The sequence below is a fragment of the Zingiber officinale genome, chromosome 4A (assembly GCF_018446385.1).
Source record: "Zingiber officinale cultivar Zhangliang chromosome 4A, Zo_v1.1, whole genome shotgun sequence".
Lineage (NCBI taxonomy): Eukaryota > Viridiplantae > Streptophyta > Magnoliopsida > Zingiberales > Zingiberaceae > Zingiber > Zingiber officinale.
This window is the reverse complement of record NC_055992.1, coordinates 127,065,566-127,078,559: the sequence shown is the minus strand read 5'-3', so window position 1 is coordinate 127,078,559 and position 12,994 is coordinate 127,065,566. Positions and strand designations below refer to the sequence as shown.

Genomic DNA, 12,994 nt, shown 5'->3' with positions numbered 1-12,994 from the left:
TTTTTTAAAAAACAAAGTCAACAAATTATTAGATTAAAAAAAAATTTAATTAATTTTTAACTTAATTTAAGTTTTAAGTTTAACATAATTTAATTAGTTTAATTTAATTTAATTTAGTAAATTTTAAATTTAATTTAATTTTTAGTTAAGTTGTTTTTAAGTTTGATTTTTAATTTTAGTTTTAGTTTTAATTAAGTTAGTTTAAAATAATTTTTAAGATAGTTTTTAAGTTAAACTAAAAATAATTTTTAAAATAGTTTTTTAATTTAATTTAATTTTTTAAATAATTTATATAATATATTTTTAAGTTAATTTTATAATTTTTTTAAAATAATTTTTCGATTAAACTAATTTTTAAGTTAAATTAATTTAAAAATAATTTTTGTAATAACTTTTAAGATAATTTTTAAAATAATTTTAAATTTAAGTTAATTTTTAAAATAAATTTTGAAATAATTTTTAAGATAATTTTAAAAATATTTTTTAAAATAAAATTTTAAAATAATATTTAAAATAATTTTTAATGTAATATTTTTTAAAATATTTTTTTTTAAAATTTAAGTTATTTTTAAAAATAATTTTTAAAATAATTTTTTGGATAATTTTTAAGATAATTTTTAAAATAATTTTTAAAATAAGTTAATTTTAAAATAATTTGAAATTGAATTTTCAATTTGATTTAGTTTACTTTTAATTCAAGTTTAGTTAGATTTTATTAGATTTAATTTGGTTCGATTCGATTCGATTTAGTTTGATTCGATTCAATTTGGTTTGATTCAATTCGAAGTCCTTAGTCATCTCACCCGATCTAGGTTTTCAATCAGGGAATCCTATACTTTTTGTGAGATGAGTTAGATTCAGTTTCAGGGTTTGGTTTAATTTTGTGTTAGATTCAAATTTAGTTTTGGGTTCAACAAATAGGTATTCTCTGGATAAACTTCTGGGCTATGGTGAGTCACTTGGACATCATTAGAGTAACCATGCCTTTGAGGTTTTTCAAATAGTCCTATCCACTGAATTTAGTGCTAGTTAGGATCCGTAAGGGGTAGCTTTGGTTAGTTTCACTAAGCCAAATGCACTAGGTCGAAGCAATATCTTCTTAGACATACATAGACATAGTTTCCCTAACGTACTATCATCCAAAACTTCACCAGTACCGTAGGTCAAGTTAAACTATTGTCCCTTTTTAAACTAGTCATAATTACCCTGTCGGGTAGGTTAGTTTTTGTTTACCCTGTCGAGTAAGTTAGTTTTAGAAGTGCCAGCTATTCTGAAGCCTCCTCCTAAATTATTGATTTTTATTTTAATATTTTTGTATAATTAAGATTATTTTTAGTTAAGATTTATTTTTTAATTTTTAATTTAAATTTAAGCTTTAAGTTTTAATTTTAATTCAATTTAAGTTTTAAGTTTTATTTTTAAGTCAATTTAAGTTTTAATTTAATTTTGAATTAATTAAATTAGTCAAATTGTCCCTCTTTAAAGGAGTGTATTTCATGTTTAAGTTTTTATTAATTTAAAATTTAAATTGATTAAATTGTTTGAATTATATCTATTGATTAATTTCATAATCAAAAGATACTTGATTATATCTTAGATTTGGTTTAGGCTTATAATTCAAGTCTAGATTTAATGATTTAATTATCTGTTCTTGTTTATGAATTTTATTTTCCAAAAGATTGATTTGTTTTTCTAATTTTCTAAAACTTGAATATGGAATTTTAAAGATTAAAGAATTATATTCTAAATTATTATTTAGATTTTTATTAGTTAATTTATTTGGTTGAGCATGCGTATCTAATTGTTGAGGTAAATTCAACCTAAAGCAATGATAATTATCTAATTTACTAACATGTGTAGAAAAAATTGGATTGTCGTGTATAGTAAACTTACTAACCTTTGCTCCCCCTAGATCCTTAGGTCTTTTTTCTGGGCATTGAAGTTTGTAGTGATCCATCTTTTTGCAATTAAGCATTGGATCTGCTCCTTCCCTTTTTGAACTTTAGGTGTTGACTTCTCCTTTACCTCTGGTTGTGTTGTTTGAGTCTTATAGGTGGGACACTTACTTTTGTAATGCCTCTTTCACTGCATTTAAAACATATTAAATGATATTTAAATTTTGAATTTTCAAATTTACCTTTAGAATCCTTGTTAGGATTCTCCTCCTTGTCCACCGTCATCTCAGATTCGAATTCTGACTTTTGTTCTAACTCTAATTTAGATCCTTCCACCTCTTCTTGTGTCATTAAGGATATAAATCTTGTTTGGTCTGATTCTGAGATGACTCTGGGGATTCAGACTCAAATCCGAACTCTAGTTCGACTTGATCCTCTAGCTCCATCGGCTCCTTGTGAAGCTTGATCAACTGGGTCCAAAGCTCATATGCATTCTTGTACTTTTCTAGTCTGCATAAAACATTGTTAGGTAAAATATTAAAAATAAGTTTACTTACATTTTCGTTCAATTCTAAGTCCCGAGAAGATTTTCTCAATATCAGTCAATTATCAAAATTCAGACTTCCTAAGTAACATTCCATTCATCGCCTCCAATAGTTGAAATCACGATATCTATTTTACTTTTAAAAAGAACCCCCCTTGCTCGATTGGTGGTTGCACCAATTCAGAGCGGTACCTGCTCTGATACCACTTGTTGGATCGTGAAATTCGATAGAGGAGGGGGGGGTGAATATCGATCGAAAAAAGTTATCGTAGAGTAAGCATTGGAAAAGTAGAATCACAACGCTAATAAGAACCGTTTTACTTGGTTCGGAGCCTTGGCCGACTCCTACTCCAAAGCCCGCACTCGTCGAGTGCTTTCATTGGGCAATCCACTAGCAGTTCAAAAAAGATGATTACAAAATTTGAAGTACAGAAACACTAAAATAAATGAAATACCGACAACAAGTAAGGAAGAAGAAATCAACGCGTTGTTGGAGAAGCTTCGTTGCAAGAGCATAGCGCAGCATCGCAAGCGTTAGAAGATATAGTCGTGAGTTGATTCTTTGCTCCAGGGCACATCCTCCTTATATAGGAGGCTCTAGGCGCCTGGATCCCTTCCGGGCGCCTGGAGTGCGACGTAGCTTGACCAATCAGAGTGCTCCACGTGGCGACGTGCGACGGGGATAAAGTTTGCACTCCGAGCGCCCGGATCCCTTTCGGGCGCTCGGACCTCTGTTTTCTAGCAACCTGCAAGAAAACATTAGTCCAAGGCAAAATGCAAACCTGCTCTACAAAACAAAGTGTTAGCACAGTTAAAAAAGAATAGTAATTAGATTCTATCTCACCAAGACCGGAATCTAGTTAGGATCTCAACTTAGAGTTCCGAAATGGTTCTAAGTTGGATTTGTTGGAGTGTATACTAAAAGCCTATCTTTTGTAAACATTTATTTTTGAAATAAAAAATCACATTGGTCAATATTTACATTTATTTGTTAAATGTAATTGTTCAATTAATTTATATAGTAGATAACATGGAGTGTGGTGTCACACTCAAAAGATCATGTTGTTGGTTTTTTATAAATTATAAATAGTTGCTCACGACTAAGATGGAAAAGAACAAACCATCGGAATAGTCGTAGTGTAATTAAGTATTAATTTATCTTGATTAATAAATTACACTGATACACTCTAAGAGTATTGAGTAGGACCATTTAGGTAAGTTCTTTTTATACTGACTTAATAAAAGAACTAGACCTTAGTTATTATGGAAGTACGTGCTCTTAATTCTAATATAATAACAAGCACATATGTTTAATATTTATTTTTTTGACTTATCAAAGGGTGAGGTTTAACTCGATAAATCAATATGCCCGATAAGTTGGGAAATGATATTACTTATAGTGTGTGTTGTTGATTATAGAAGGAATCTGTGTCCTAGTTATCTAGGTTGAGAATGCCCCCAAGAGGAGCTCATAAGGATTGTCATGTTAAACCCTGCAGGTGGACTTAGTCCGACATGACAATGAAGTTGAGTGGTACTACTCTTGGAGCTAGATATTAATTAAGTGAGTTGTTAGTAACTTACTTAATTAGTGGACATTTATTATCTTAAACACAGGGAGAATAACACACTCATGATAAGAAGGAGCTCATAATGTAATTTGGGATTGGTGCGGTAGTGCGATAATAACTCTCTAGTGGAATGAGTTATTATCGATGAACTTGAGTTGTGTGTTCGGGGCGAACACGGGATACTCAAGCTCATCGGAAGGCCAAAATCAATTTCTCCTCTAGGTCCCTGTCGTAGCCTCATTATAGCTTCAAGTCCATCCAAATATAAGCCCATCTTGGTGTCCAAGAAGGGGGCCGGTTCAATGCTTGGTGACCAAGCAAGGGCCGGCCACATCCTCTTCTATAGGGGCCGACCCTATTGCTTGGTGACCAAACTAGTAGGGGCCGACCACAATAATTCAAACAAGGAGGCTTGTTTTGAATTTTTAAAATCTTCTCTTTGTAGAAAACTATAAGTTTTAAAAGAGAGATTTTATTTTTTAAAACTTTCCTTATTTGAATTAGGCCACATGTTTTAATAGAGAGTTTTAAAAGTTTTAAAACTTTCCTTTTTAAACCATCCTCATGGTTTAAGAAAAAAAAGGAAGATAAGTTTTAAATTTTAAATTTTTTATCACAATGTTAAAAAAGGAAATTTTATAAGAGAAGTTTTAAATTTTAAAACATGGTTTTAACTTTTAATTTTTAGAACTTTTTTTTTTTAACTCCTACTTTAGGAAAGAGAGCTTGTAAAATTTTATAAGAGTTTTTCTTCTTGTAAAATTTTATAAAAAATAAAATTCTTTTCCTCTTATGGGGGTCGACCACCCTTGGTTGGTGCCCAAGCAAGGTGGCCGACCATGTTTAAAAAAATAAAATCATCAAATTTATTTTTGGTGATTGATTCAATCAAGAGGAAAGAAAAGGAAAATTAAAAGGAAAAAAGAAAAGCTAGAGGAAGATTTTAATTTTTGTAAAAATTCTTCCCTTATTTGCCTTGGGCAAGTATTATAAAAGAGGGGGTGAGGAGGCTTCATGAGACACAACTCTTATTCTCTTGCTTGGAGGATCTCTTGGTGGCCGACCCTCTCTCTTCTCCCTTTCCCTTTGCTCTCTTCTCCTTGGTGGTGGTGGTGGTCGGATTTTAGAGGTAGAGGAAGAGGAAGAAAGCTTTTGGGTGGTGTTCATCGTGGAGGATCGTCACCCACACGACGTCTAAGGCAAGGCGAGGAATACAGCAGAAGATCTCGAGATCATTAGTATAAAAAAAGAAGGTATAATTAGCAATAGTTTTCCGCATCATGCTAGTTATTTCTTTTTGTAAGAATTCCAAACACAAGAGGTATTAGATCTAGTATTTCTAATTAGTTTTTCGAATTTGTGTTTTCTTTGTTTTCGAATTTGTGATTCGATTGTTCTTTTTGGTTAACCTAGAGTTATTTAAAGAAATTAAATATTAGCTTTCCTTAAAAGACTTTGTCTAGGCGGTGGTGGTTGCTCCCATATCCAAGAAGGCCATGTGCCTCGCCATGCAGTCCTAGAAGCCAATTTTGAAAATTAATATTTAATGGAATTAATAACAAAGGTGGATTTGAATCAATAGTGTTAAGTTTCGCTTGTGATTCAAATCTAAACCATTAAGAACAAATAAGTTAAATTTGGAATCAATGATGTTAAGTTCCGTCTGCGATTCCTAATTTGACTTCTAAAGAACACAATAGGTTATTTAAGGAAAGGTTTGACACTTGTACAAAATTTTTGTACAATGAAACCGGTACGTTTTCCTAGGACTAACCAACAGGATCGGCGCTTAAGTTCCCTTCCCGGGAGCGCGTCGTCACAGTTATTTCCCTCCAGTGACTTACCTCAACTTACCTGCCAGACGTTCGGTCAGCCCGTCGACCCGTCTGGACTTCGTGCTAGCTACCCGGTCAGCCCATCGACCTAGCAACATTGAGTTAGCACAGTAGATAAAAATAGTACAATAAACCTAGGGTTACCTCTCTAGGATTGCCTAGCTTCACTCACTAGGCCTCTCAGTGTCTGGCTTCACTCACCAGGACTTCATCCACCTAGCTTCACTCACTATGGTCTGACTTCACTCACCAGGACTTCCTCCACCTAGCTTCACTCACTAGGGCCCGACTTCACTCACCGAGACTTCCACCACCTAGCTTCACTCACTAGGGTCCTGCTTCACTTACCGGGACTTCCACCACCTAACTTCACTCACTAGGGCCTGACTTCACTTACCGGGACTTCCACTTTGCCTAACCTTTAGTTAAGACTTACCTTTGCTAGTCATCTAGTCCTGACTAGACTTCTCTCTCTCTCCTAAACATCAAGTCATGTTTGGGTCAACCCTTGGTCATATTGTCAAACATCGAACCCCTAGAGGTTGATTGCACCAACAATTGTGTGACATGGTTCAAGATGTTGGAGGTTTAAAAGCCACAAAAAATGCCACCATTGATGAAATTGTGGCCTTATTTGTCTATGTATTGGCACATCATAAAAAAAAAAAAATTGAATGATGAGTCTCCTTTTTTAAATGAAGTCGGGAGACAGTGAGTCGTCATTTCAATCTATGTCTTTGAGCAATTTTACTACTGCACAACATATTGCTCAAGAAACTTGAATCGATACGCGATGACTACGAAGAAGATAGATGGAAACCATTTAACGTAAGTATTTTTTAATTACCTATAATTCTTCATTATATAATTCTTATAATTAAAAATTATTATAGGGTTGCTTAGGTGCTTTAGATGGTACTTTTATCCAAGTGACACCCCTAAAGAAGAAAACCAACGTTATTGCACAAGAAAGGGGAGATTGCAACAAATGTGTTAGGAGTGTGTTGCCCACAAATGCAATTCATATATGTTACCTGAGTGGGAAGGTTCCGCCCATGATGGTTGGATATTTCATGATACCATCAATAGATCATCGGGTCTTAAAGTCTCCCAAGGTAAATAACAAATACTTTTTATTTGAAGTTGGAATTATGACAGAGTTTCAAATTTCCGGAATACTTGCATTTATTAATTTAACTAGTATCCTTGGTTTAGGCTGATATTATTTGGTTGATGCTGGATATTGCAACTAAGATGGATTTCTCGCACCTTATCGAGGGCATAAGTATCACCTCAATGAATGGGAAGGTTATCGTCCCGAGATAGCCGAGAATATTTTAATATGAAGCACTCTTGAGCAAGGAATGCTATTGAGAGGTGTTTTGAATTGTTGAAGGGCCGTTGGAAAATCTTAGCTTCCCCTTCATTTTTCCAATGCAAACCCAAGTTCGTATTATCATTGCCTGTTGCTTGCTTCATAACTTGATCCATAAATTCATGAGCCATGATCCTCAGGAGTGTATTCATGATCTCACTCTAAGGAGAAAAAGAAATCATCCGTTGACAGAGTTCAAAAGTTTCGAAGAGGGCAAAGATTTCAGCTATGCAAAATGTCGATTCTAATTTTAAGTTACTTAGTGCTCAGGTTGAGGGATTTATGCAAATTGTTAGCTCACACTTTGAGTCAATGCCATCTTGGGTTCAAGGTAAATCCTCAAAAATGCAACAAGTTTTTAAGATGTTTGATAAGTATGATTTCGTTAGTAAGAACAAATACAAGGCTGCTCAAGTAATTTGTAAAGATCCTGTGAAGGTTGAGTTATTGTTCAGTTTAGATCCCTCTAAAGTTGAAGATTTTATACTCAGTTGCTTGGAATAGCGTGTTTGTGATGTCGTTAGATTTGATGAATATTTTTTTTCTTCTATCATTTTGATATTGTGATAGATGTTTTGATTATGCAAGGCTATGACAGAGTTGTTATCACAATATTACGTTTTTTTAATAAAATAGTTCTGTCTATGATTTTGTGTGATTATTTTTATATTTTACTGGTAAAATAAAAATTTTGGTTGATTCCCATTTCATAATTTAAGTCTAACATTAATCAGAATAATATTCATACTAATATCTATACCAAGCACAGTAAATCTACTAATTATTCTAATTACCATTAACCTCTCAATCAAAATATATTATCATTCTCATTACCAATTATATACCAAGTACCAATCGCCCCTAGTTCTTAACTTTGGAATCAAATTTTTTATTTAAACCAAAATACCAAACCCCGATGATGCCCTAACGTTGAAGCAGCCGCATCGATCGCCTCGACTCGGCCGGGCGCTATTGCCGGTTCATGGAGGGATGAGCGAATCCTGGAGGCGGAGAGCTTTCGATTGAAGTAATTAGCTTTCCTTCTTGCTTGTTCCGCACTATTCTGGCATAGATTACGAAGATTGCTTGAAGTATTTTCCGTTTCTTTTTGCTGCTCGCTCGGTTTCTAGGGCTTTTCTCGGCCGGCTGATCGCTCTTGGCGATTCATCGTTACGGATGCTGGTACAAATCAGTCGAAGAAGGGGGAAAAAAACTGTTTTTAGGTGCGGCAACTGATTATGGTACATTGTTATTTGATTTCTAGAGAGAACTAGTATCTTCCGCTTCATAGCTCTTTATCTCTTCCTTGCTTTCGCCTCCATTTCAATTAGCGCAAAAATCTATATAGATGGATATTGTTTCTAATCAGTAAGTAAACTATATTGATTACATGTAATTTGATTTCTGAAGGGAACTAATATTTTCCATTTCGTAGCTCTTTATCTTTTCTTTTGTTTCCATTTCAGTATGCTAACTGTTTTACTGCATTAGCGCCAAACACCGTATAGATGTACATTGTTTCTCTTTTACTTGAGATTGGTACAAGTCTAAGGTTTCTCGTTGAAGAAACACGGAGGATATGATGGAGTAGTCTATGATCTAAAAAATTAGTAAAGTTTAGTTTGAATCAGCGTGCAAGCTAAATTGATTACTTGATTAGTGTAGTGTGTTTGTTTTTGTCTCCTGATGTAGAGTAAATGTGTTTGTTCTTTATTTAATATGTAGAACTTGATATGTAGAGTTAGAATATGTCTTCGACATTCATGATTAATTTTGACAGGCATTCTATTATGTTGGTGCTTTAGGAAAGGATCTGCAACTTCTGAAAGCCAGCAGAGTATGGGAAGTCAGATCGGTACAGACGATGGTGACTTGTATCTTGACACAGAAACTGATGAAAAGAATGATAGTGATAAAGAAGAAGGGATGGAGGATGAACACATTGAGCTACACATTGAAGATTACGACCAAGAAAGATTTGAGCCTAAAACTTCTGCAGAGGGTGCTGATGAGAAGCATAAGATGGGCTCTAACCTTTCCTTTTCCAAGAAGAGGATAAGATCAATGGACAATACCCAAGATAATTTGGAAAAGATGCAGAAACTCAAGGAGGAGTCACATTTAGAGATGCAATCTTATGAAAAAGGGAACAGGGGGAGTTATGATAATGAAAGGCACAGCAGATGGGATAAAGACTATGATGTGCCACTGGATAATCATCCTGCTTCTAAAGTTAAAAGACGGATGACAAGATGGTCTAATGAGGATCTTGTATCAAGATCACTGGATCTTCTAAACTTTACCAATTTTGTCAAAGTTTTTGCGGGTGCTACTTCTGCCGATCCAGAAATTGAGGAGTTGAACTCTCAGCTTCTTGAAATAAACCAGAAGTTGAATGATCTTGTACCCGTCAACAACCTACTTCTTCCCAAAGATTTAGATAAGCAAATGCTTCAAAGTAAGAGCAAAGTGTGGAAAAAACTCATTAAGAGTCGACAGCTGATCATTTCACGGCTGATTAAGAAGAATCCTACATTTGGTTTTCTTTCTAAAAAATTTAACAAGAAGATCTATATACCAGAAAAAGAATACCCTGACTACAATTTTCTTGGACTTTTAATTGGTCCCATGGGGAGCACAAGAAAAAAAATGGAGATGGAAACAGGAGCCAAGATTTCAATGAGAGGTAAAGGTTCTGTTAGAGAAGGAAGAGCCTCGAGATATAATGAGATCAGGACAGAGGCAGATAAGGATGAGGATTTGCATGTCTACATAGAGGCACATACAGAGTTGTCACTCAACGCTGCAGTCAAGATTGTAGAAAAGTTGCTAGTTCCTGTGGAAGACTCAAAGAATGAACAGAAGATGGATAATTTGAGGCTGCTTGCAGAAATGAAGGATAAGCGTAGAATTGACGGAAAGGATCAAAAGACAACACATCTGTGTGACATCTGTGGACAAGCTGGGCATTCTACTACATCTTGTCCCTTGTCTGCTTCAAATCCTGGAACAAGCAAAAGTGAAAATTTCCTAGGTGATGCAGGCAGTATTGGAGTTCCCCCTTTTATCCATCCCCCAATTCCTAGTTCCATTCCAATCTTGATAGGCAATCAACAATCCAATGCTTTGGCATGTTCAGACAACAAGCCTTCAGAAGAGAATGGTTTATCAAATCTATTTGTAGGCTATCTTCCCCACTCTGTGAATGAAGATAAACTAATAGAACTCTTTTTGCCATTTGGATGCATATCCAAAGCAACAGTGATCAAAGATAAGACCACAGGTATAAGCAAGGGGTATGGTTTTGTCCACTACACTGATCCTGCCTGCGCTGCTGCGGCTATGACCCGAATGAATGGGTATAGGATCGACGGAAAGATTCTTTCAGTCAGGGTTGCTGTTGGACCATCTAATACCAACGCAAGTGTTTTACCAGAGGTCAACACAAATTTTATCAAGCTACTAGACAATCCAATCACAGCCAGTTCTCAGGGAGGACCTAGTGCGGTGAGCTGGATAGCTCCTCTAGGATCTCTTCCCAAATTTCATGCATCTTGTTCTCCAAAAAGCAGCTATAGGTCACATGCTAATTTACCAAGCTATCCAGCTGCAACCATTTCCCAATGTGTATCTAGTGTTATAAGGACTGATCCTACAGCATCTGTTCTTCCTAAGTCTCATGCATCTCTCCCGCTAAAAACCAACTTTCCATCGTATGCAGATTTACTGAGCTATTCAACCACAGCTATTTCTCAGGGACAAACTGCTGTTATGAGATCAGTAGGTCCTCCAGTGTCTATTAGTCCCAGATCTCATGTGTCTTTTCCTCCAAAACATAAGGTTGATGTACCCAGTTATCCTCCTGCAGCTATTTCCCAAGGAGAACCTAGTGTTATTAACTGGCCTGATCTTCCTGGATCTATGCGTGAAGTGCACACCATCTTTCCCTCCAAAAAAACAGCCTTGCATCACAATACCATGTTTTAACTGGACCTTCCCAATCAGCTACTGGTATCTCATTGAAAAATATACCAACCCCTGTGATTCCTCATGCTATGGCCGAGATGAGAGAACTCAAGCAGTTTCCTGGTTATCTAAAGAGCATTGACTCGTGAAATAAACTTAATCCCTCCACCACCATGAGCACCCAGTTCCCTGGAAGCAAAGGCAACACAAGCTTGTGATTGTCTGTTTAAGCTTATCTCAATATGATCAACTCAATAATGTTGTTTGCACAATGATGAGTATATTGGACATGAGAACGGATGGAAAAGACTAATCCTCTAAAATCATCCATGGTGCTCTATTGTAATCCTGTTGGTTTGAGAGATGCCTGCCATTTCTTGGTTTAGGGAGAAAACAACCATATCCGATGCCCTTCTTTTGGTAGCAACGTGCATGTTGCTTGCTTTCTAGCTAGTTATTGACTTGCTGTTAATTTTTTTTTTGGAAGAATTAGGCAAATGAAAGATTTAAACATAGATTGAAGCCATTTGACTAGATGTCTCCCCCTTTAGCTTACAATTATGTCAAATTGTATGCCTTAAACTTCGTGCATGCTACATGGAAGAAGCTCTTCATAGATCTTGAGTGGAAGAGAGATTGTGTGGGTGTGTATTGAGAGAGAAAAGATAGCTGTACATTTCTTTTTAAAAAAACGTGGATGAATCCCTTTGTTATTCATAACAAAAAAAAATTATTCAGGCTAAATACCTTTTACTATTCACTAGATCCTTAGTGAAGGAGGCCTTTTGTGTCTATATAGATGTACTGGTAATTTTTTAAAGGGCGTACTTTAAGTTTAATTTTACCTTAAAAAAAGAAAACACACCTAACTTTTAGAAGGATCAAAAGTGCATTTATTTTCAATTTTACCCTTATGTATAAAATCTGAAATTTTCTAAATCTTTTGAGCAATATTGAGAATCTTTTATAATGATAATAGAGGACACATTTGGACAGCTTGGCACTGCAAAAACTTACATGAGTTAGAATGAGCTAAATCGGAGCTCTCTAAGTTTATTAATGAGTTTTGATTGAAATCCATTGATGGATCTAGGGGACTTGAATTTTCTAAAACTTAAAATAAGATGGGAGAGGTTAGTGTGTAGAAAGTATATATGCTGTCCAATATTGGTCTTAAGACATGTAGAATTATGGTCATGTGTCAACTCGAATAAACGTTGGTGCTGGTTTTTGAAGATCGACACCACAGTAGTGCTAGTTTTCAAATATCAACACCACAATGATGCTAGTTTTTAGAAACTAGCATTATATTATTGGTTCTGATCTCACTGTGGTGCTAATCTTTAGAAACCAGTACCACAGTGTTATGAAGATTTCAAATCATTTTAAGCATCGTCGGGAAAAATTTAAAAGAGTAAATGAGAGCTTATATTTGGACTCAGATTCACCTAATAAATCCATAAGAGTAAGCATGAGTCCGATCGGGGCTCTCTAGGTTTATCAATGAGTTTTGATCGAAACTTATTAATGGACCTAAGAGACTCAAATTTCTGAAATTTTATAATGAAATGAAAGTGTGGAATATGTAGAAGGGATAATATGGTAAGAAATCCTAGAGTTGAGCATTCTACACAAAGTAATAGGCCCGTGCCAATTAGCACAAAGCCTAAAACTTTATAAGCCTTTTGAGCAATGTTGAGATTCCTTTAAGATGATAATGGACGGTATATTTAGACTTTTGGGCACTGCATAAACCTACATAACTCAAAATGAATCCGATCGGAGCTCTCTAGATCCATCAATGAGTT

At 35.0% G+C, this 12,994-nt stretch overlaps 1 protein-coding gene across 3 annotated transcripts; it reads left to right on the top strand.

Annotated features, from left to right (window-relative positions):
- Positions 1-8,096: 8,096 nt before the first annotated feature.
- Positions 8,097-11,899, top strand: LOC121971075 (splicing factor-like protein 1). 3 transcript variants are annotated; one of them, XM_042522169.1, is made up of 3 exons: positions 8,097-8,247; positions 8,351-8,443; positions 9,026-11,899. In XM_042522169.1, exons 2-3 carry the CDS (start codon positions 8,397-8,399, stop codon positions 11,205-11,207), a joined length of 2,229 nt encoding a protein of 742 aa, XP_042378103.1. In that variant the 5' UTR covers positions 8,097-8,247; positions 8,351-8,396; the 3' UTR covers positions 11,208-11,899. The 3 variants fall into 3 exon arrangements, with proteins under 3 accessions (XP_042378103.1, XP_042378105.1, XP_042378104.1); XM_042522171.1 differs by having other exon boundaries at positions 9,001-11,899; XM_042522170.1 differs by having other exon boundaries at positions 8,351-8,461.
- The last annotated feature ends 1,095 nt before the right edge of the window (positions 11,900-12,994 follow it).

Bases quoted from the DNA above. Each gene is read 5' to 3' on its own strand.
- LOC121971075 (XM_042522169.1), top strand. From the start codon at position 8,397: ATGCTGGTACAAATCAGTCGAAGAAGGGGGAAAAAAACTGTTTTTAG. The intron at 8,444-9,025 runs GTGCGGCAACTG...TTGGTGCTTTAG, and splicing joins GGGAAAAAAACTGTTTTTAG to GAAAGGATCTGCAACTTCTG.